Source organism: Saccostrea cucullata, unplaced genomic scaffold, assembly GCF_032062105.1.
Source record: "Saccostrea cucullata isolate Sc308-1 unplaced genomic scaffold, CSIRO_AGI_Scuc_v1 ctg7614, whole genome shotgun sequence".
Taxonomy (NCBI): domain Eukaryota; kingdom Metazoa; phylum Mollusca; class Bivalvia; order Ostreida; family Ostreidae; genus Saccostrea; species Saccostrea cuccullata.
The window spans coordinates 1-26,317 of NW_026935228.1; the positions used below are offsets into that span (position 1 = coordinate 1).

A 26,317-nucleotide genomic window follows, 5' to 3' on the forward strand; every position below is an offset into this window, starting at 1 on the left:
AAGCACTTGGTTGTGCATCTGTTGCCATCCAAATCACAAAACCGCATGACAAGTCCAACAATCATCAAGAGACTAATAAAAACATAAATCTCAGATTTATTTCTCAAAATTTATTATACTGACTGAGAGACAGTAAAATATGAAGTCTGTATACATACTGTATATTACATTATAGATTTCGATATTTCAGTGATGTTGCCCGGGAAGTACCATTTCGTTCTATTTTTATCTTTTTTTTTTCTTTGGATAACATTAAAGATCAAATGCAGTTCATGATACAATTTGTATTATATTTCATGCATAATTATGTTAAAAGGTTTCACAATTGATAATAATGTTATTATAAGTAATTTATATTTACTGAAAATTTCCGATAAAATTGATAACCTGTTCGCGGGTGCACCAATATTAATCAAACGTTGTTAATACAGACACAGCTATCTTTTGACATAGGTTGTAATGCCAAGAATTGCCACGATAAGCAGCTGAATAACAAGCAATGTTTGGAAAGCCAGGATATCAATGGCGGTGCACAGAGCGGTCCAGTCGGTTTCCAGTGAAGATATTGGTTCAATTGCGCCTTCCGAGTTCTTAATGTTCTCCAACTGTGTTACTTCTTTTTCATTGTTGATACTATGACCTTTGCAACATTTGAACCATCTTGATAGCCTTAATAATTTACGATGAAAACTACTGAAGGGTATAGACGTGTTTCTATGACAAAATCGAACTTGTATGGCTGTTATTACGAGAATGACCACGCCAATGGTTAATTCTAAAACAAGATACAGACAGAGCAAAGATGTGCTGTCTGAATTTTTTGGAAGTGAGGAGTCCAGAACATTGAGGAAAACGGCGAATGACAAGAAAATAGTAACTGAGAACGCAACCTTCTCTTCGCTTTGTGTTGGAATCAAGAATACAACGAGGTTGAGTTTACCAAGAAAAAGAATGGGTAGTATCAGATTGAGAATGTAAAATCCAGGTTTTCTACTGAGGTTGAAGGTAAACGTCACTTCCGACTCTCCAGAACCGGTATTGACATGGTGGGACGAGGAGTCTATCGCCCAAACACTATTTGGGATATACTCGTAAAAGTCCAGTCCATCGTAGCTATCGGATATGTTGACTTCGTAGATAGAATGTGTCCAAATTGTCAGTGTTATATTACAAGTTTGTCTGTCGAAAGGAAAGTATGTGATATCAATGAGACATTTGGTCTCAAACACATGGAATGGCCACCAAAGAACTAGTCCAGTATGTTCTACAATTACGTAATAGAATGGTCCTCCCATTTCGCTGAACGATTTGAATCCGTTTTTTAGCACCAAATCTGGTTTCCAAATTTCGTTTTGTGGTAAATACATCTCAGTAATATTTTCATATAACTCTGGATCCCAAGATAAACTAGTGCTAATTGTAACGGGGACCGTTACAGATGTTCCCCAAACGCTCCCCAACTCCTTTTTGGTGCCATATTCCCTGTAAGCTTCATTAAATAATACAAACTCTGTGCATTTTGACTTTAACAACGTTTTCTCAGAAGGATACCAATTATATTCAAATTTTAGCATTGCACCCGTGCGCGTGTGAATGCATGTGCGTTATGATCATATCATCTTGTCTACACTATCTACATATTTTAATATACAATATATTAAAGCATTCAGTCCAAAAGTATGAAAAATCACTCTTTAAAGCGTATTTTTCATTTCACTCGCTCTAAATGCAGGCACGTGCGTGCACGTGCATGATGACCATACCTTCTTGTAGGAGTCCCTTACATCTATCTATATTCTAAATCCCATCCTGTTTGGTTGAAAAACAAGGGAGTTATAGCCATTTAAAGTATAAGCCAATCAGATTGCAGAACACGTGCATGCGCGTGATTTCATGATTTTTTTCTATGTCATATTGTAGGATATCCTAATGCATGACAATATTTTAAATTTCAAAGCATTTCGTCAAAAAACAAAGTAGATATGGCCATTTAAAGTTTCAGCCAATCAGATTGCAGCACGCGGGCTTGCGCATGCTTTCATGAAAATTCTTATATATCACGCTGTAGATCTTCATAATGCAGGTCTATGTTCAAAATTTCAAAGGATTATGACAAGAAACAAGAAAGATATTGAGACTTTAGTTTCAGCCAATCAGAGAGACGCGCACGTGCATGCGCGTGAGATCTTACTTTTTTGACCATGTCATTTTGTCTATGCTTCTAATATATACTTATAAAATGAGTTTCAAAGCATTTCATAAATAATTTTAATAGTTACGTCTGTATCAATTATATTGGACATTTCTCGTGTTGCACGTGCGAGCTCTTGCAAGCACATGTACATGCACATGCTTTCATGATAAATCTTATATTACAGGCTGTAGATCTCCCTAATGTATGACTATGTTCAAAATTTCAAATGATTTTATCAAAAAACAAAAAAGATATTGAGACTTTAGTTTCAGCCAATCAGAGCGAAGCACACGTGTATGCGCGTGCAATCTTGCTATTTTGATCTTGTCATCTTGTGCATACTAATAATATATCCTTACATTATAAGTTTCAAAACATTTCGTCACAAAATAGAAAAGTTACGGTTATATCCATTATATATTGGTCATTTTAAGTTTTGCACGTGTGCGCTCTTGCAAGCACGTGCGCGCAAAATAACCTTGATTCCGCAAATCTACATAACATGCCTACTTACCCTAAAAAGGTTTCACCTAAGTCAGATGTGTAGTTTACAAGATTACTCGCGGACAAAATTTTCCCAGGAAGAAAAATAATAAGAACTAGTGCTAATTGTAACGGGGACCGTTACAGATGTTCCCCAAACGCTCCCCAACTCCCTTTCGGTGCCATATTCCCTGTAAGCTTCATTAAATAACACAAACTCTATGGATTTGAGACTTTAACAACGTTTACCCAGAAATGTACAATGCTCATTCAGATTTTAGCATTGCATGTGTGCGCATGTGAATGCATGTACGTAATGACCATATCATCTTGTCTACACAATCTATATATTTTAATATACTAAATATTAAAATATTTAATCCAAGAGTATTAAAAAAATTCGCCGATTCAAGTGTATTTTTGATTTTACCCATTTCGCGTGCACGCACGTGCATACATGAGCATGGTGACCATACCTTCTTGTAGAAGTCCATTATATATATATTTATGTTCCAAATCCCATATTGTTTGGTTGAAAACCAAGGGAGTTATAACTGTTTAAAGTTTCAGCCAATCAGATTGCAGCTCACGTACACGCACGTGTTTGCATGTGCATGGTGACCATACCTTCTTGTAGAGGTCCATTTTATATATCTATGTTCCAAATCCCATCCTGTTTGGTTGAAAATCAAGGGAGTAATAGCTATTTAAAGTTTCAGCCAATCAGATTGCAGCGCACGTGCATGCACGTGTTTTCATGATAATTTCTATATATCATGTTGTAGGACATCCTAATGCATGGCTATGTTCAAAATTTCAAATGATTTCGTCAAAAAACAAGAAAGATATTGAGACTTTAGTTTCAGCCAATCAGAGCGAAGCGCACGTGCATGCGCGTGAGATCTTGCTTTTTTGATCATGTCATCTTGTCTACACTACTAATATATCCTTACATTATAAATTTCAAAAGATTTCATCAAAAAATAGAAAAGTTACGGCTATATCCATTATATTGGTCATTTCACGTGTTGCACGTGCTCGCTCTTGCAAGCACATGCGCGCAAAATGGCATGTTGACAATGTCATCTCATCTACATGTAAATATGTCTATATATTCTAAATATCAAAGCATTACATAAAAAAATGTAAAAGTTACGGCAATTTCAAGTATATTGGTCATTTCACGTGTTGCACGTGCGCGCTCTTGCAAGCACGTGCGCGCAAAATGACCTTTGTTCCGCAAATCTACATAACATGCCTACTTATCCTAAAAAGGTTTCCCCTTAATCGGATGTGTACTTTACAAGATCATTCGCGGACAAAATTTTCCCGAGAAGAAAAATAATAATAACTAGAGCAAAGCTCGTTGCAAAGCAACGAGAAGGTCTTCCGTCTGGTTTTGACGAAGTGCTGGAAGTGACATCAAAAAAGAAAGCAATGATCTAAATCATCTCCAGTGACTTTATAATTTCAATTTTGCATCAAAAGCCAAAATAAGTTATTTTTGGCTACTTCCGGTTTGACCGGAAGTGATGCCGACGGCTGAAACATTTATTTTTATGCTCCCAAAGACATATGTTATCCATAAACTTTTCAAGAACGGCAAAAATACGCGTTTTCCGACTACTTCCGGTTTGGCCGGAAGTGACGACGTTGGACGTATTTTGACGACTCCAGTAGATAAAGCTTGACATTTTGAACAACTTTGCTTCTTTGACGTATTACAAATTCTTAATACTTTTTGAGATATTAAAGAAAAAATTTCGGCCCCTCTCAGCCCTTAATTATAGGAGCCAGCCCCTTATCGTTGATATCCTTTGAAAGATAGTCACATTCTCTACAACTTTTGTTTTATATGTCTTAACAAAATATTTGTAGATGAAAAGATATCGAAAAAAAAGTGTTTAAATTTTTTAAAATTCTCGATATGCCCTTTTTCGGACCATAGCGAGCGTCGGCGTGCAGCACTTCCGGTGAAAATGAAATACGTGTGTCACATCTACATATATTGCTCTATCTTTGCTGAAAAACTCAAGTTTCTATCCAGAGCCGTTTTTGAGAAAACTCGCGGACAAACTGACCCTCTGAATATCACTAAATCGCAAAAATCTCAAAACCGGAAGTGACGTCATCAAAACAAAAAATTATATATCAGCTTTGTTTGATGTTCTATCAGTTCTGAAAGTTTCATGAAAATCGAGCCAGACGTTTCCGAGAACTCGCGTGCACAAAATCGGTAAGAAAAAAAAACAATAATAATAATAACTAGAGCCGAGCTCGTTGCAAAGCAACGAGTAGGTCTTCCGTCCTGTTTGACCGGAAGTGCATCTGTTACTTTCATTTTAAAAAAAAAAGAGTAATGAAGTTCAAAAATGGTTTAATCCTCCAAATCTATATTAATTAATGCAATATTAAGCCATTTTTGGCTACTTCCGGTTTGACCGGAAGTGACGTTGACGGACGGAAAATTAAGATTTAAGCTTCCAGTGACATATGTTACCCAAAAACATGTCAAAAACGGCAAAAATATGCAATTTTTGACTACTTCCGGTTTGACCGGAAGTGACGTCGCCGGACGTATTTTGACGATGCCATAAGATACAGCTTGACATTTTGAACAACTTTGCTTCTTTGACGTATTACAAATTCTCAATACTTTTTGAGATATAAAGGAAAAACTTTCGGTCCCTTTTGGCCCTTTATTATAGGGGCCAGCCCCTTATCGTTTATCGATATCATTTAAAAGATCGTGACATTCTTCACAAGTTCTGTTCTATATGTCTTTACAAAATATTAACATGTAAAAAGATATTGCCAAAAATGTGTGAAAAATTTCTAAATACCCGATAGGTCTTTTTTCGAGCCATAGCGAGCGCCGACGTGCTGCACTTCCGGAGAATAAGAAAGGTGTGTGTCACATCAGCAGATGTTGCTCTATCATCGCTGAAAATCTTACGTTTCTATCTAAAAGCACTTTTGAGAAAAATGCTGGACAATGTGACCCTCTGAAAATCACTAAATCGCGGAAATCTCGAAACCGGAAGTGACGTCATAAAAATAAAAAATTATATATCAGGTTTGATTGATGTTCCATCAGTCCTGAAAGTTTCTTGAAAGTCGATCGAGCAGTTTCCGAGAAATCGCGTGCACAAAATCGGTAAGAAAAAAAAACAATAATAATAAAAATAGTGGAAAAGAAACCTAAGAATAACAAGAAGGTCTTCCGCTGAAGACGGAAGACCTTAAAAATAGTGGAAAAGAAACCTAAGAATAACAAGAAGGTCTTCTGCTGAAGACGGAAGACCTTAAAAATAGTTGAAAAGAAACCTAAGAATAACAAGAAGGTCTTCCGCTGAAGACGGAAGACCTTAACTAGTGCTAATTGTAACGGGGACCGTTACAGATGTTCCCCAAACGCTCACCATCTCCCTTTTGGTGCCATATTCCCTGTAAGCTTCATTAAATTAGACAAACTTTATGCATTTGAGACTTTAACAACGTTTACCAAGAAGGGTACCAAGTTCATTCAAATTTAGCACTACACGCGTGCGCATGTGAATGCATGTGCGTAATGACCATATCATCTTTTCTACACAATCTGTATACTTTAATATACTAAATATTAAAGTATTTAATCCAAAAGTATTAAAGAATACGCTCATTCAAGTGTGTTTTTGATTTTATTCATTTCACGTGCACGCACGTGCATACATGAGCATGGTGACATACCTTCTTGTAGAAGTCCATTACATCTATCTTTGTTCTAAATCCCACTCCGTTTGGTTGAAAACCAAGGGAGTTATAGCTGATTAAAGTTTCAGCCAATCAGATTGCAGCGTACGTTCACGCATGTGTATTGATGTGCATGGTGATCATACCTTCTTGTAGAAGATCATTATATCTATCTATGTTCCAAATCTCATCCTGTTTAATTGAAAACTAAGGGAGTTTTAGCTATTTAAACTTTCGGCCAATCAGATTGCAGCGCACGTATACGCACGTGTATGGATGTGCATGGTGACCATACCTTCTTGTAGAAGTCTATTATATCTATCTATGTTCCAAATCACATCCTGTTTGGTTGAAAACCAAGGGAGTTATAGCTATTTAAAGTTTCAGCCAATCAGATTGCAGCGCACGTGCATGCACGTGTTTTCATGATAATTTTTATGTATCATTTTGTAGGATATCCTAATGCATGGCTATGTTCAAAATTTCAAAGGATTTCATCAAAAAACCAGAAAGATATTGAGACTTTAGTTTCAGCCAATCAGAGCGAAGCGCACGTGCATGCGCGTGAGATCTTGCTATTTTGACCATGTCTTATTGTCTATGCTACTAATATATCCTTATATTATGAGTTTCAAAGCATTTCATCAAAAATGTAAAAAGTTACGCCGATATCAATTAAATCGTCATTTTTCGTGTTGCACGTGCGCGCTCTTGCAAGCACGTGCGCGCAAAATGACCTTTGTTCGGCAAATCTACATAACATGTCTACTGACCCTAAAAACATTTTACCTTACTCGGATGTGTAGTTTACAAGATCACTCGAGGACAAAATTTTCCCAGGAATAATAATAATAACTAGTGCTAATTGTAACGGGGACCGTTACAGATGTTCCCCAAATGCTCCCCAACTCCCTTTTATAGTCATATTCCCTGTAGGCTTCATTAAATAAGACAAACTCTATGCATTTGAGGCTTTAACAACGTTTACCCAGAAGTGTACCATGTTCATTCAAATTTTATCATTGCACACTAACGCATGTGAATGCATGTGCGTAATGACCATATCATATTGTCTACACAATTTATATATATTTTAAAATGCTAAATATTAGAGTATTTAATCCAAAAGTATATAAAAAAAACCCCGCTCATTCAAGTGTATTTTTGATTTTAACCATTTCACGTGCACACACGTGCATACATGAGCATGGTGACCATATTTTCTTGTAGAAGTCCATTACATCTATCTATGTTCTAAATCCCTCCCCGTTTGGTTGAAAACAAAGGGAGTTATAGCTGTTTAAAGTTTCAGCCAATAAGATTGCAGCGCACGTAAACGCACATGTGTGCATGTGCATGGTGACCATACCTTCTTATAGAAGTCCATTATATATATTTATGTTCCAAATCCCATCCTGTTTGGTTGCCAACCAAAGGAGTTATAGCTGTTTAAAGTTTCAGCCAATCAAATTGCAGCGCACGTACATGCGCGTGTATGCATGTGCATGGTGACCATACCTTCTTGTAGAAGTCCATTATATATATCTATGTTTCAAAACCCCTCCTGTTTGGTTGAAAATCAAGCGAGTTATAGCTATTTAAAGTTTCAGCCAATCAGATTGCAGCTCACGTTCATGCACGTGTTTTCATGATAATTGCTATATATCATGTTGTAGGATATCCTAATGCATGGCTATATTCAAAATTTCAAAGGATTTTGTCAAAAAGCAAGAAAAATATTGAGACTTTAGTTTCAGCCAATCAGAGCAAAGCGCACGTGCATGCGCGTGAGATCTTGCTATTTTGACCATGTCTTCTTGTCTATACTGCTAATATATCCATACATTATGAGTTTCAAAGCATTCCATCAAAAAATAGAAAAGTAAGGGCAATATACATTATATTGGCCATTTAACGCGTTGCACGCGCGCGCTCTTGCAAGCACTTGCGCGCAAAATGACCTTTGTTTGGCAAATCTACATAACATGCCTACTGACCCTCAAAACATTTTACCTTAGTCGGATGTGTAGTTTACAAGATCACTCGTGGACAAAATTTTCCCAGGAAGAAGAAAAATAATAATAATAATAATAATAATAATAATAATAATAAGAAACAGAGTAAAAACAATATGTTCCCCAACTTCGTTTGGGGAACATAATAACAAGACAGAAGAAGAATGAAGGTTGGCAAACTATGAAATCACATCAGGAGAACTGAATTTTATGAATGAAACTTTTAAAACGTTACTTGTAAGTTGTATATGTTAGATATGTGTATTCTAACTGGCAGTGCGCTTCAAAAGGGGGGGGGGGTCGTCTTGAACATAGTACCTTACGTTTGAACGGTAAGGGCTAGGGCTTTCGTATTTCAAATATGTAATCCTTGTGAAAAGAACTTTTATTGGACACGAAGAACTTTGACCCTTTGACCTAGACCTTGGAAAACACATGTGTACATCTTAACCTTTTTTCTGTTTCGTTTCTATGACAACTGTGAGCGACTCATTACAATTATTTTAAAAGTAAAAATCACTTTGACACATTGCAAGGAATTAACATTGAAAGTTTCAAAACGATAGCTTTAGTAGTTATTGAGAAAATCGAAATTAAAGAATTTTTACATTCCCCTGGTTTCCATGGCAATAATCGAGTATTTGAAAATTTTAAATGCAAGGTGCACAACTACAGATACAAATCATTAAAATAAAAAGAGTTTCATTACGAACGTTTAAGGGACCAGAGAGAACACTCTCGGACAAAATTCGTCGCTTTTTACAGGTTTCCATGGCAACGGTAGACATATTGGAACTGAACGACCTCACTGCACAACTACAACCAGTGATCGTCCTTTGAGGAAAGTTTCAGGAAGATTGCCCCAGCCATCTCCGAGAAACAGCCTGGATAAAAAAAACATGCGTACAATATCAATATGTCGTCCCCGACTTCGTTCGGGGCGACATAACTAGAAACGATCTCGTTGCTAGCAACGAGAGGTCTTCCGTCCTATTCAGGAAAAGAAATCTCGTATAATCGAGCTGAAAAGTTATTCAAAATTTTGGTCGCAAAGAGGATTGAACCCATGTCGCCTTTTTCTGTTTTATCCCCAACACGCAAACCATAAAGCTTTTGGGAGTACTGCTCTAAATATACATGTACTTGTGTGTATACTTTTGCAACAGTACACCTGTCTAATAATCATAAAAGGCGAGTCACTATCAATAATTTGCGCCAAACGCCACAAGTAAATATTCGTGCATTTTCATACATTTTATTTGTTAAAAACTCGACTCTGCAGAACCAGAGAAGGTTTTCTACAGGTCCATTCCCCATCACGGGGATGACCTTACTTGCACATTGGCACCATGTGTATTATCGGCGCAGCCTATTTATGAGAAAATGAAATGAATATTTTTTAGTGTTTAAGAAAACGTTGAACCTACGCTTGCGAAAGTTCTAAGACATTAAAAGATAATTAATTTCTTCTTTATCAAATCAAGAAACTGATTATACGTTAAATCAGCAAATAGGGACCTTTACCTATGCCATGAATATCACAGAAAAAGATTCAAAATTTTGGTCGCAAAGAGGATTGAGCCCAAGTTGCCTTTTTCTGTTTCATCCCCAACGCGCAAACCATTAAGCTTTTGGGAGTACTGCTCTAAATATACTTGTGTGTATACTTTTGCAACAGTACACCTGTCTAAGAATCATAAAAGGCCGGTCACTATTAATAATTTGCGCCAAACGCCAGGAGTAAATATTCGTGCATTTTCTTAGAACTTATCTATTAAATTGGTGTGATAGCTACAATGAAATAAAATAAATAAAACGTTCTTATCGCCTTTATTTTATTTCGACGTTTAAAAAGTCTTTGTACACATTACATTTATCGTATCTAGCCCAGTTACACTTAAGTAGTGAAACGGAAATTAAATGTTAAGATCGACACTGAATTGCAACGCACTACTACGTGAAAGTCCAAGTAATATTGTTTACATTTCATGCATTCGTATGTCAGAATGGTTTAATCAAACGCTCAGCTGCCTCCATAAACCCCAATTGCGAAATGGCGGAATTCGGAATTGACAAAGACAGCCGCCATCTTGGGCCCGCTTCAGATTTTTAAATATTAATATCTAGAATTCGGATAAACCAATTTTCAAACAACTTAGATATTTATAATCTAATTGTTAAGATGAATACTTTTGATCAATAATGTATAACAAAGAATTGATCTCTAGAGAGTTATAGACAAAAGACTTTTGGCCCCTCTTAGCCCCTAATTTGAAGGGTCAGCCCTATTTTTTTTATATCAAATGAAAGGTCTTGCGATATTGAACATTTTGTCTTCAATATGTTTTAACAAATTATGAACAGGAGTGAAGATATGAGACAAAATATGTCAAATTTTGTGAGATATTTCTGAGACATTTTTTTGGCCCCACCGAACTTTGTTGCCTTTTGCGCTAGAAAGATTTGGAGACCCAATTACAACTCACCAAACCTTTCTCTATTTTCCCTGAAAATCTCAAGTCCATATCTTAAGTCGTTTCGGAGGAGTTTCCCGGACAAGCCGACCCTCTAAAAATCACAAAATCGTCCATATCTCACGACCGGAAGTGAGATAATCAAAAACGAAAAAAACCTATCAAGACCAATTGAATATCTTTCAGATCTGAAAGTTTGGTAGAAATCGGACGAGCCATCTCTGAGAAATCGCTTGCACAAAATCGGTTGGAAGAATAATAATAATAATAGGGAAAAAGAAACCGAACGAAAACAAGAAGGTCTTCCGTTGGAGACGGAAGACCTTAATAACTAGTGCTAATTGTAACGGGAACCGTTACAGATGTTCCCCAAACGCTCCCCAACTCCCTTTTAGTGCCATATTCCCTGTAAAATACTATATATGAAAGCATTCAGTCCAAAAGTATTAAAAATCACTCATTCAAGTGTATTCGTTCGTTCCAAATGCAAACACGTGCGTGCACGTGCATGATGACCATACCTTCTTGTAGGAGTTCCTTATATGTATCTATGTTCTGAATCCCATCCTGTTTGGTTGAAAAACAAGGAAGTGATAGCCATTTCAAGTTTCAGCCAATCAGATTGCAGCACACGTGCATGCACGTGATTTCATGACTTTTTTCTATATCGCATCGTAGGATATCGTAATGAATCACTATGTTTTAAATTTCAGAGCATTTCGTCAAAAAACAAAGGAGATATAGTCATTTAAAGTTTCAGCCAATCAGATCGCAGCACACGTGCATGCGCGTAATTTCTTGAAATTTTTTGAATATCATATTGCAGGACATCCTAATGTATGACTATGTTTGAAATTTCAAAGCATTTCGTTAAAAAACAAAGGCGATATAGTCATTTACATTGTCAGCCAATCAGATTGCAGCACACGTGCATGCGCGTGATTTCATGAAATTTTTTCTATATCATATTGTAGGATATCCTAATTCATGACTATGTTTTAAATTTCAAAGCATTTCGTCAAAAAACAGAGAAGATACTGAGATTTTTGTTTTAGCCAATCAGAGCGAAGCGCACGTGCATGCGCGTGAGTTCGTACTAATTTGACAGTGTCACATTATCTACACTATTAATATATCTTTATATAATGAGTTTCAAATCATTTCATTAAAAAATGTAAAAGTTATAGCTATATTAAGTAGATTAGTCATTTCACGTGCTGCCCGCACACGCACGTGCAGGCGTATGCGCGCAAAATGACCTTCGTTCCGCACACCTACACTACACACCCATTAACCCTAAAAAGGTTTTAGCTCAGTTGGGTGAACAGTTTCTGAGAACACTTCCGGACAAAAAAGTACCGGAGAACAAATAAGAAAAAAAATAATAATAAGAATAACTAGTGCTAATTGTAACGGGAACCGTTACAGATGTTCCCCAAACGCTCCCCAACTCCCTTCTTGTGCCATATTCCCTGTAAGTTTCATTAAAGAAGGCAAAATCTATGCATTTAAGACGTAAACAACGTTTTCCCAAAAGTATACCAAGTATTTCAAATTTAAGCAATTCAGGCGTGCGCACGTGATTGCATGAGCGTAATGACGATATCATCTTGTCTACACTATTTTACTCATTTGCACGTGCACGCATGTGCATGATGACCATACCTTCTTGTAGGCGTCTATTATATCTGTCTATGTTCTTAATCCCATCATGTTTGGTTGAAAAACAAGGGAGTTATAGCCATTTAAAGTTTAAGCCAATCAGATTGCAGCGCACGTGCATGCGCGTGTTTTCATGACAATTATTATATATCATATTGTAGGACATCTTAAAGTATGCCTATGTTTTAAATTTCAGAGCATTTTGTAAAAACACAGAAAAGATATTGAGATTTTTGTTTCAGCCAATCAGAGCAAAGCGTTCGTGCATGCACGTGCATGCATGTGAATGGTGACCATACCACCTTGTAGGAGTCCTTAATGTCTATCTATGTTCTAAATCCCATGCTGTTTAGTTGAAAACTAAGCGAGTTATACTCATTTAAATTTTCAGCCAATCAGATTGCAGCGCACGTGCATGCGCGTGATTTCATGAAAAATTTTATATATCATATTGTAGTACATCATAATGCATGTCTATGTTATAAATTTCATAGCATTTCATCATAAAACAAAAAAGATATTAAGATTTCTGTTTCAGCCAATCAGAGCAAAGCGCACGTGCATGCGCATGAGTTCATGCAAATTTGACCATGTCATCTTATCTACACAACTTATATATCTTTATATAATGAGTTTCAAAACATTTTATCAAAAAATATAAAAGTTACAACAATATTAAATATATCAGTCATTTTACTCATTGCACGCGCCCGCACGTGCATGCGAATGCGCGCAAAATGACCTTCGTTCGGCACATCTACACAACATGCCTACTAACCCTAAAAAGGTTTTAACTTAGTTTGGTGAACAGTTTCTGAGAACACTTCCGGACAAAAAAGTACCGGAGAAGAAATAAGAAGAAAAAAGAATAATAATAATAATAATAATAATAAGAAACAGAGTAAAAACAATATGTTCCCCAACTTCGTTTGGGGAACATAATAATAATAACTAGAATGAACTCGTTGCGAGCAACGAGAGGTCTTCCGTCCGATTCCGGAAAGAAAACGTAGAATGGAGCTGAAAAATATATATATAAAAAAAAGAAAATTGCACAAAAGGGGGATGGAACGTAAGTCGCCAGAATGAAATTCCAACGCTCTTAATATAACACTATTAAAACCTCTTCTCTAAATCCACTTGTATACATTCACGAAACAGTGCTTCTCTCTTTGAATTATCAAAAGCGGGTCACTATTCAAAATTTAGCGCCAAACACCACTAGTTAATCTTCGCATCTTTTCTTTGGAATGTTTTATCAAATAGAAGTGATATCTTCAATGAAATTGAAATAAGAACGTTCTGAAAGCCTTAGTTTTGAAAGTATATTTAACACATTTTACAAATTCCATAATGTACATATGCATGTAACACTAAAGCGATGAAATGATTTTAATTTTTTTTTCAATTTCCTGTTTATCCCCAATGTGAACTATCCCGATAAGTTTATCGAAAAAGGTTGAAACGTTTCGCCGAAAAACACGCCTCGCCCTACGACGGTCAGGGAATCATGTATCATTAATGAAAATAGAGAAACACCGACATCTTACGAACGAACGTAACCAAAAACGAGGATCAGTCATTGTAGTCTATTGTATTCATGGTTGGATTATTGAATTCTTCAATTTTATTGGGATTTCGATAGATAAAATCCCCACAAGATACCTCATATCCACGTCTTGTCATAGTCCTACCGTGACGCTTCAATACATTTCAATGGACATTTAAACGAGCAAAGGGGTTCGAGAGGGGAAATGAAAGAAAAATTTTAAAAATGTCATTCTGTGGCATGAAATAAAAAATAATAGTATGTACTGATCTTAGTAGGGGTCGAAAGGGGGGGGGGTAATTTACGAAGGGCGGTCGGGACAATAAGGAGTTATGGGTTAAAATTAAATTGCAAAAATCCAAAAACTTTAAAGAAATTCTTGTTCAAAATACTATATGCTGCGAAAAATAAAATTAATACGGCTTTAATACACAGGTATTTTAGCCATATCATAAATCCAGGGGGGTGCCCGTTCGTTATTTGTCGTTTGATAAAGCTTCTTCTTACAAACATGTATCTTAAAAATCTTCATATAATTCTCACGGGAGCTAGTGGTCTGCCCCCCCCCCCCCTTAACATCCCAGACCCAAAGCTATTTTTTAATTTTACTGTAAAAGCTCAAAGGCCTCTCGAGATATTGCTAGAAACAAAAGTGTAACAGACGGACAGAATTATAAGACTAACGGGCAGACCGAAATAATTAATATCCCCAACTTTCGGGGGGGGGGGCGCAAAAATGGAAGTTTAGTAAATTGTTTTTGACATTATTTAAGATATCTGTGACCAGGTTCCATATAAGCATGACATCATAGGACCTATGCCCCCTTCCCCAACCCCTGGAATATATATAAATCCGGGTCCAAAGATAATTCTGTGTGTGGTCAAAAGTATAAAGTGTAATTTTTAATTCTATATTTTGACGAATAATGCATGGTTAACAAACAATGACATAGTGGAGCATAACTTTAAGACAAAGAAAAGAACTTTACTATGAAAAATGCACCACCCTACATAAATGCATATTTTCAGCTTTTTTTATAATCCACACATATAAACAGATATACATTGCACACGGTCGTATATAGGAACAAGGTTGAGGGGTTGGGGATCCCCCCCCCTAATGAAGTCGATAAATAAACAACGTAATCCCGGTATTATAGAAAACTTAGCTACTGTATACATGTACTTGCGCCCACTCAATAAAAAAATCTTTCATTTTGGCTTCCAAGAAATTGTTTGGTAGTGCCTCTAAACTTTTGGTTGTCCCCCTCCCCCCAACTGAAATTGCTTGCTTCGGGCCTGTTAAATATATATATAAAATAAAAACAGCCCAACATAATTTAGTTAAGATCGCCATTTAATACATCATCTAAGAAGATACTGTCTACCATGAATGCTCGTTTATTTCTTTGAAGTGATATTTTAAAAAATTTAAAAAAGAATATTTCTCTCTCTCTCTCTCTCAATACAAAACACTATATAAAACGCACTACCTATTTACTTGATTGCACGGATTTATTTTCTTTTTCAAGCTCTAAAAAGTAACCTTTCCCCGTATGAACAAGGTACACACTACGAGTGGTTTGTATACGTTTAATCACTGACGCATGACAAACGTGTTTCCTAATCCGTCTATAGACAGTATTATTGAGTATTTTCTTCTATTTGTTCGCTTTTTTAAAACATTGTAAGTGATTACAAAAATTTGACACGAGTTATTTTCAGTTACAAAGTGGTTAAAACACTATCCGTTCTATTTTACACATATACTTATTTCTTCTGATTTTAAACTTTCTAAGGGTGCAATCACTGGTCCCGAGAAAACTATCGAGATACGGGAAGTTAGGGCGAGTTACTCCGTTCGTTAAGATGTCGGTGCAAGGAATAAACATTCTCTAATAATTTGAATCAGATCTTTGAGACAAGAATGCAAGAATAAACTCCATGAAGCGATCTTTAAAAAAATCGTTTTCTTATTTTTGTCTTAGTTATTAGTTTAATATGAAACAAGTGTGAATAGAAAAAAAAAATAGTGGTTAAGATTTAAACTTACAATATAACTTGATATTCTTTTTTGAGAAAGTATTACTTATAAGTATGATTTAAGATCTGCTTTTCCGTTATGCACAAAAGATATTAGGTATCAAATTTCAATTGCACATTTAGTCTTTTCATTTTCTACTTTGAAAACCAGCCAAAACCAATTAGAACTGCAACGTTACAACGACGTGACAATCGAAGTATTCCTTTACATTTCATTTATCCTTATGTTACTTTCGTTTAAGCAAACGCTCTGCTGCCCCATTGCGAAATACCGGAGACAGCCGCCATTTTGGACCCGCTTCAGATTTTCGAATGCTTATATCTGGAGTTTAGATTTATCAATATTCAAACAAATTATATAGCTAGCATTATAAGAAGAGTCTCTATTTACATACCAAAAATAAATGAAAAATATTGAAAAAACAAAAAAGTTAGAAAATACACTTTTTTCAATGTACACATCGTAACGACCGGAAGTAATGACGACGCACGAAAAGGCGATTCTGCAAACCACAAAGTCATGATCTATCATCTCCAATAAGTCTCCAGTTCATATCCTCAACCATTTTCGATAAAAGTGCGCGACAAAATCGCATTTTAAAATCAGGAAATTGCCCATAACTTGGCACCAGAAGCGAATTTTCCATATTTTTCTTCGGATGTAACAACTTCATATAATGACACATATTTTGTGAAAGTTTCATAAAAAACCGCTGAATAGTTTTCGAGAAATCGCCTGCACAAAATTTTGTCAAAAAAAAGAATAATAATAATAAGAATAATAACTAGAAACGACTCGTTGCGAGCAACGAGAGGTCTTCCGTCCGATTCCGAAGAAAAAAACGTAACGTCGACTGAATAAGTAAATAAAAATTGCAGACAAGGGGGATTGAACCCAAGTCGCCAGCATGAAAATCCAACGCGCTAAATACTACGTTATTGGAACCTCCTCTCTAAATCTAATTGTATACACATCTGCAACAGCGCTTCTGTCTTAGAATAATGAAAGGCCGGTAACTATTCAAAATTTCGTGCCAAACGCCACAAGTTAATCTCCGCGCCTTTTCTTTGGAATGTTCTATAGAATAGGTTTTTTAGCTTCAATGAAATAAAAAAAAGTTCTTATATCCTAAAATTAGAGGTTTAGAATGTATATTTGACACATTTCACAAAATCCATATTGTACATAGGCAAGTTACACAAAATCAATGAAACGGCTATGAATTTTTAACTTTTTTTAATTTCCTGCTTATCCCCAAAGTGAACTATAGCAATTAGTTAAGCTTCTATGAAAAAATTGAAATGTTTCGCCGAAAATCATGGCTCGCCCTATGACTGTCAAGGAAGCGATACCATTTACGCTCAATAACTTGAATCAGATCTTTGAGGCAAGAATGCTAATATAAACTCCATTCACCGATCTTTAAAAAAATGTTTTTCTTATTTTTGTCTTTTCTATTAGTATAATATGACACAAGTGTTCATGGTAAAAACAGTCCTTAAGTTTTATGATTACAATTCATCGATATTCTTAGTTGAGAAAGTATTACTTATAAATCTGATTTAAGATCTGTCTTTCCGTTGTGCGTGAAAGATATTAAGTATCGAATTTCATCAGCACATTTAGTCTTTTCTTTTTCTACTTTGTGAACCAGTCAAAACCAATTATAGAAGACGTTAGTTCGACACAGAATTGCAACGTAACTACGACGTGACAATCCAAGTATTCTTTTACATTTCATTTATCCTTATGTTATTTTCGTTCAAGCAAACGCTCGGCTGACTCCGTAAACCCCTATTGCGAAATGTCGGCGTTGACAGAGACAGCCGCCATTTTGGATCCGCTTCAGATTTTTGAAGGCTAATATCTAGAGTATAGATTTACCAATATTCAAACAAATTAGATAGTAAGCATTATAGGGAGGGTTTCTATTAAGATACCAAAAAATAAATGAAAAATATTGAAAAACAAAAAAGTTAGAAAATTTGATTTTTTTAAATTTACATCTCGTTACGACCGGAAGTACTGACGACGCACGAAAAGGCGATTCTGCAAACCAGAAAGTCATGATCTATCATCTCCAATAAGTCTCCAGTTCATATCCTCAGCCATTTTCGACAAAAAGGGGCGACAAAATCGCATTTTAAAATCAGGATATTGGCCATAACTTGGAACCGGAATCGTATTTTCCAAATTTTTCTTCGGATGTAACAACTTCATATAATGCCACATATTTTGTGAAAGTTTCGTGAAAAACCGCTGAATAGTTTTCGAGAAATCGCCTGCACAAAATTTTGTCAAAAAAAGAATAATAATAATAAATAAGAAACAATAGAATCACTATAAGGTCTTCCGTGAAGACGGAAGACCTTAATAATAACTAGGGCTAATTGTAACGGGAACCGTTACAGATCCCCAAACGCTCCCCAAAATGGTGCCTTATTCCCTGTAAGCTTCATTAAATAAGACGAACTATATGCGTTTTAGACTATAACAATGTTTTCCCAGAAGTATATTCAGTATATTCAAATTTATGCATTGCACGCATGCGCATTTGAATGCATGTGTGTAATGACCATATCATCTTGTCTACACTACATATATACTAAAATTACATTTTATCCAAAAGTATTAAAAAAACGTTTTAATCTAGTGTATTTGTAATTTTACATTTTTCACATGCACGCACGTGCATGCATGTGCATGTCGACTGTATCTTCTTGTAGGAAGTCTGTTATGAAAAACTTTATGTTCTAAAAATTCTGTTTGGTTGAAAAACGAGGAAGTTATAGCCATTTTAAGTTTAAGCCAATCAGATTGCAGCGCATGTGTATGCGCATGTTTTCACGAAAACTGTTATATATCATATTGTAGGACATCCTAATGCATGATTATGTTTAAAATTTTAAAGCATTTCGTCAAAAATTAAAAAAAAGATATTGCGATTTTTGTTTCAGCGAATCACAGCAAAGCACACGTGCATGCACGTGCATGCATGTGCATGACGACCATACCTCCTTGTGGGAGTCTATTATGTTTGTCTATGTTCTAAATCCCATCCTGTTTCGTTGAAAAACAAGGGAGTTATTGCCATTTAAAATTTAAGCCAATCAGATTGCAGCGCACGTGCATGCGCGTGTTTACATGACAATTGTTATATATCATATTGTAGTACATCCTAAAGTTTGCATTTATTCTAAATTTCATAGCATTTCGTCAAAAAATAGAAAAGATATTGAGATTTTTGTTGCAGCCAATCAGAGCGAAGCGCACGTGCATGCGCGTGAGTTCGTGCTAATTTGACAGTGTCACATTATCTACACTATTAATATATCCTTATATAGACAAAATTTGTGGGAGTTTTAAAATATTTCATCAAAAAATGTTAAAGTTATGGCTATATAAAGTATATCCGTCATTTCACTCATTTCACGCGCCCGCACGTGCATGCGTATGCGCGCAAAATAACCTTCGTGTTGCACACCTACACTACACACCTATTAACCCTAAAAAGGTTTTAGCTCAGTTGGGTGAACAGTTTCTGAGAACACTCGCGGACAAAAAAAGTACCGGAGAACAAAGAAGAAAAAAAAGAATAACTAGAAACGATCTCGTTGCTAGCAACGAGAGGTCTTCCGTCCGATTCAGGAAAAAAAATCTCGTATAATCGAGCTGAAAAGTGATTCAAAATTTTGGTTAAAAAGAGGATTGAACCCATGTCGCCTTTTTCTGTTTTATCCCCAACGCGCAAACCATAAAGCTTTTGGGAGTACTGCTCTAAATATACTTGTGTGTATACTTTTGCAACAGTACACCTGTCTAAGAATCATAAAAGGCGGGTCACTATCAATAATTTGCTGATTTTTATTGCCAAACGCCACGAGTAAATATTCGTGCATTTTCATACATTTTATTTGCTAAAAACTCGACTCTGCAGAACCAGAGAAGGTTTTCTACAGGTCCATTCCCCATCACGGGGATGACCTTACCTGCACATTGGCACCATGTGTATTATCCGCACAGCCTATTTATGAGAAAATGAAATGAATATTTTTTAGTGTTTAAGAAAACGTTGAACCTACGCTTGCGAAAGTTCTAAGACATTCAAAGATATTTAATTTCTTCTTTATCAAATCAAGAAACTGATTATACGTTAAATCAGCAAATAGGGGCCTTTACTTATGCCATGAATATCACAGAAAAAGATTCAAAATTTTGGTCGCAAAGAGGATTGAACCCATGTCGCCTTTTTCTGTTTTATCCCCAACGCGCAAACCATTAAGCTTTTGGGAGTACTGCTCTAAATATACTTGTGTGTATACTTTTGCAACAGTACACCTGTCTAAGAATCATAAAAGGCGGGTCACTATTAATAATTTGCGCCAAACGCCAGGAGTAAATATTCGCGCATTTTCTTTGAACTTATCTATTAAATTGGTGTGATAGCTGCAATGAAATAAAATAAATAAAACGTTCTTATCGCCTTTATTTTATTTCGACGTTTAAAAAGTCTTTGTACACATTACATATATCGTATCTAGCCCAGTTACACTTAAGTAGTGAAACGGAAATTAAGTGTTAAGATCGACACTGAATTGCAACGTACTACTACGTGAAAGTCCAAGTAGTTTTGTTTACATTTCATGCATTCGTATGTCAGAATGGTTTAATCAAACGCTCAGCTGCCTCCATAAACCCCAATTGCGAAATGGCGGAATTGACAAAGACAGCCGCCATCTGGGGCCCGCTTCAGATTTTCAAATATTAATATCTAGAATTTAGATAAGCCAATTTTCAAACAACTTAGATAGTTATAATCTAATTGTTAAGATGAATACTTTTGATCAATAATGTATAACAAAGAATTGATCATTAGAGAGTTATAGATAAAAGACTTTTGGCCCCTCTTAGCCCCTAATTTGAAGGGTCAGCCCTATTTTTTTTATATCAAATGAAAGGTCTTGCGATATTGAACATTTTGTCTTCAATATGTTTTAACAAATTATGAACAGGAGTGAAGATATGAGACAAAATGCGTCAAATTTTGTGAGATATTTCTGAGACATTTTTTCGGCCCTACCGAACTTCGGTGCCTTTTGCGCTAGAAAGATTTGGAGACCCAATTACAACTCACCAAACCTTCCTCTATTTTCCCTGAAAATCTCAAGTCCATATCTTAAGTCGTTTCGGAGGAGTTTCCCGGACAAGCCGACCCTCTGAAAATCAGAAAATCGTCCATATCTCACGACCGGAAGTGAGATAATCAAAAAGGAAAAAAACCTATCAAGATCAATTGAATATCTTTCAGATCTGAAAGTTTGGTAGAAATCGGACGAGCCATCTCTGAGAAATCGCTTGCACAAAATCGGTTGGAAGAATAATAATAATAATAGGGAAAAAGAAACCGAACGAAAACAAGAAGGTCTTCCGTTGGAGACGGAAGACCTTAACTAGTGCTAATTGTAACGGGGACCGTTACAGATGTTCCCCAAACGCCCCCCAACTCCCTTTTAGTGCCATATTCCCTGTAATATACTATATATGAAAGCATTCAGTCCAAAAGTATTAAAAATCACTCATTCAAGTGTATTTCTAATTTCATTCGTTCCAAATGCACGCACATGCGTGCACGTGCATGATGACCATACCTTCTTGTAGGAATCCCTTATATTTATCTATGTTCTGAATCCCATCCTCTTTGGTTGAAAAACAAGGGAGTTATAGCCATTTAAAGTTTCAGCCAATCAGATTGCAGCACACGTGCATGCGCGTGATTTCTTGAAATTTTTTGTATATCATATTGCAGGATATCCTAATGCATGACTATGTTTTAAATTTCAAAGCATTTCGTCAAAAAACAAAGGAGATATAGTCATTTAAAGTTTCAGCCAATCAGATCGCAGCACACGTGCATCCACGTGATTTCAAGAATTTTTTTTCTAAATCATATTGTAGAATATCCTAATGCATAACTATGTTTTAAATTTCAAAGCATTTCGTCAAAAAATAAAGGAGATATAGCCATTTAAAGTTTCAGCCAATCAGATTGCAGCGCACGTGCATGCGCGTGATTTCATGAAATTTTTTCCATATTATATTGTAGGATATCCGAATTCATGACAATGTTAAAAATTTCAAAGCATTTCGTCGGAAAACAAAAGAGATATTGAGATTTTTGTTTCAGCCAATCAGAGGAAGGCGCACGTGCATGCGCGTGATTTCATGCTTATTTGAGAGTGTCATATTATTAACACTATTAATATATCCTTATGTAATGAGTTTCAAAGCATTTCATCAAAAAATGTAAAAGTTATAGCTATATTAAGTATATCAGTCAATTCACTCATTTCACGCGCATGCACGTGCAGGCGTATGCGCGCAAAATGACCTTCGTTCCGCACACCTACACTACACACCTATTAACCCTAAAAAGGTTTTAGCTCAGTTGGGTGAACAATTTCTGAGAACACTCGCGGACAAAAAAGTACCGGAGAACAAATAAGAAAAAAAATAATAATAATAATAATAATAAGAAACAGAGTAAAAACAATATGTTCCCAAACTCCGTTTGGGGAACATAACTAGATACGATCTCGTTGCGAGCAACGAGAGGTCTTCCGTCCGATTCAGGAAAAAAACTTGTAAAATCGAACTAAAAAGTGATTAAAAATTTTGATCACAAGGAGGAGTGAATCCAGGTCGCCAACGTGAATGCGCCTTTTTTTCTCTTTTCTCCCCAACGCGCGAACCATTTAGCTATTGGAAATACTGCTTTAAATATACTTGTGTATACTTTTGCAACAGTACACCTGTCTAAGAATCATAAAAGGCGGGACACTATTCATAATTTCGTGTCAAACGCCACGCGTAAATATTCGCACCTTATAAAAACATTCTTATCACTTTATTTTATTTCGGCGTTAGGAAAGTATATTTAACACATTGTACACATTACATATCGTATCTAGCCCAGTAACACTAAAGCAGTGAAACGTAAATTAAGTTTTTAAAGATTGACACTGAATGGCAACGTTCTACTACGTGAGAGTCCAAGTAGTTTTTTGCATTTCATGTATCCTTATGTCAGAATGGTTTAATCAAACGCTCAGCTGCCTCCATAAGCCCCTACTCGCGAAATGTCGGAGTTGACAGAGACAGCCGCCATCTTGGGCCCGCTTCAGATTTTCAAATATTAATATCTAGAGCTCAGATTAACCAATATTAAAACAACTTATAAAGTAAGCATCAATAGAAGTGTCTCTATTAATATTCCAAAAATAAATGAAAAATATTGAAAAACAAAGAAAGTTGAAAATTTGGACTTTTTGAATTGGCTTCCGGTAGCGACAGGAAGTACTGACGACGAACGAAAAGTTGCGTCCTGGAAAGTATTGATCATCATCTATAAACTCTGAAAGTTTCACATTGATATCTTTTACCGTTTTTGAGTTTAATCGTGGACAAAATGTCGTTTTAAAATCAGGAAAATGGTCCAAAACTTGGCACCAGAGAGAAAATTTCCAAAAACTGTCTAGGAACTTTCAAGAGTATCTTACAACACATCTTTCCTGAAAATTTCATGTAATTCTATCCAGTAGTTGTCGAGAAATCGTGTCAGAAAAATAATAATAATAATAATAATAAGAAACAGAGCAATAACTATAAGGTCTTCCGTGAAGACGGAAGACCTTAATAAGAAACAGAGTAAAAACAATATGTTCCCAAACTTCGTTTGGGGAACATAATAAGAATAATAATAATAAGAAACAGAGTAAAAACAATATGTTCCCCAACTTCGTTTGGGGAACATAATAACTGTCATACCATTCCAAAGCTAAATATCCAGCTGTCGTGAAAACACCCTTGACTTCGTCCAAGGAGTTGATGCCAGAAAATCGGAGACTTATATCTACATCCAGCGTCAGTCCCTGGTGCAGGACGGGTCGGATTCGTTTGTCGTATCCTTCTACAGTAAATTTCTCATAAAGCAAATCTTTTAACCCAGTAGTCAGCTTACTGCTGCATATGTGTGTGGACATTAGTTCTAACATCACAAAGAACCAAATCGCTACAAAATGCATTTCTTTTTCCGGGATTTATTTTTCTCCCTGAGGTTTATATCTCCGTGTTTAAAATTTAAAACATTATAAAATAATGTACTGGGTGGCAGCACCTGAGATAAGTGGACAGCTTTCGATCGATGCTCCGGAAACAAAATGGGATTTTACTGCGAACGAACCTCGATATCATAAATAATGAACACTATTTGCAAAATCACGCTATGTCTTTAAATGGTTAAGTAATGAAGACTCATTCAACAGTACAATTGTACCTGTAGTAATAAAGTCAATTCCATTGTCCATATAATAGTTGATGACTCATTAATTATTAATACGTTTAGTGTACATCGTTCCCCATTAAACCAACCGCATTTTCAACTAGGGCTAATTGTAACGGGGACCGTTACAGATGTTCCCCAAACGCTCCCCAACTCCCTTTTGGTGCCATATTTCCTTAAACTCTATTAAATAAGACATACTTTGTGCAATTTAGACTTAAACAATGTTTTCCCAGAAGACTATGAAATATATTTAAATTTTAGCATTACATGCGAGCTCATGTGAATGCATGTGGGTAATAATCATATCATCTTTTCTACACTATGTATATATATTCAAATAGACTTAATATCAAAGCATTAAATCCAGAAGTATTAAAAAATACACTTATTCAAGCATATTTTTAAATTACTCATTTCACGTTACAAGCATGTGCATGATGACCATACCTTCTTGTAGGGGTCCATTATGTCTATCAATATTCTAAATACCATCCTATTTCGTTGAAAACCAAGGGAGTTATAACCATTTAAAGTTTAAGCCAATCAGATTTCAGCGCACGTGCATGCGTTTGATTTAATGACAATTGTTATATATCATATTGTAGGACATCCTATTGTATGCTTATGTTTTAAATTTCGTAGCATTTCGTCAAAGAACGGAAAAGATATTGAGATTTTTGTTTCAGCCAATCAGAGTGAAGAACACGTGCACGCACGTGCATGACGACCATACCATCTTGTTGGAGTCTATTATGACTGTCTATGTTCTAAATCCCATCCTGTTTGGTTGAAAAACAAGGGAGTAATAGCCATTTAAAGTTTAAGCCAATCAGATTGCAGCGCACGTGCATGCGCATGTTTTCACGACAACTGTTATATATCATATTGTAGGACATCCTAATGCATGACTATGTGTAAAATTTCAAAGCATTTCGTCAAAAATTAAAAAAGATATTGCGATTTTTGTTTCAGCCAATCACAGCAAAGCACAAGTGCACGCATGTGCATGCATGTGCATGACGACTTCACCGCCTTGTAGGAGTCCATTATGTCTGTCTATGTTCTAAATCCCATCCTGTTTGGTTGAAAAACAAGGGAGTAATAGCCATTTAAAGTTTAAGCCAATCAGATTGCAGCGCACGTGCATGCGCATGTTTTCACGACAACTGTTATATATCATATTGTAGGACATCCTAATGCATGACTATGTGTAAAATTTCAAAGCATTTCGTCAAAAATTAAAAAAGATATTGCGATTTTTGTTTCAGCCAATCACAGCAAAGCACAAGTGCACGCATGTGCATGCATGTGCATGACGACTTCACCGCCTTGTAGGAGTCCATTATGTCTGTCTATGTTCTAAATCCCATACTGTTTGGTTGAAAAACAAAGGAGTTATAGCCATTTAAAGTTTAAGCCAATCAGATTGCAGTGCAAGTGCATGCGCGTGCTTACATGACAATTGTTATATATCATATTGTAGTACATCCTAAAGTATGCCTATGTTTTAAATTTCATAGCATTTCGTCAAAAAACAGAAAAGATATTGAGCTTTTTGTTTCAGCCAATCAGAGCGAAGCGCACGTGCATGCGCGTGAGTTCGTGCTAATTTGACAGTGTCACATTATCTACAGTATTAATATATCTTTATATAATGAGTTTCAAATCATTTCATCAAAAAATGTAAATGTAATAGCTATATTAAGTATATCAGTCAATTCACTCATTTCACGCGCACGCACGTGCATGCGTATGCGCGCAAAATAACCTTCGTGTTGCACACCTACACTACACACCTATTAACCCTAAAAAGGTTTTAGCTC

General features: G+C 35.9%; 1 protein-coding gene across 1 annotated transcript; it reads right to left on the reverse strand.

Moving 5' to 3' along the window:
- Nucleotides 1-437: 437 nt before the first annotated feature.
- LOC134242274 (acetylcholine receptor subunit alpha-like) lies at nt 438-24,331 on the reverse strand. Its single transcript, XM_062724363.1, has 2 exons — nt 23,948-24,331; nt 438-1,407 (listed from the first exon to the last, which is right to left on the reverse strand). The coding sequence occupies exons 1-2, from the start codon at nt 24,232-24,234 to the stop codon at nt 438-440; spliced, it is 1,257 nt and encodes a 418-aa protein (XP_062580347.1). The 5' UTR covers nt 24,235-24,331.
- Nucleotides 24,332-26,317: the final 1,986 nt, after the last annotated feature.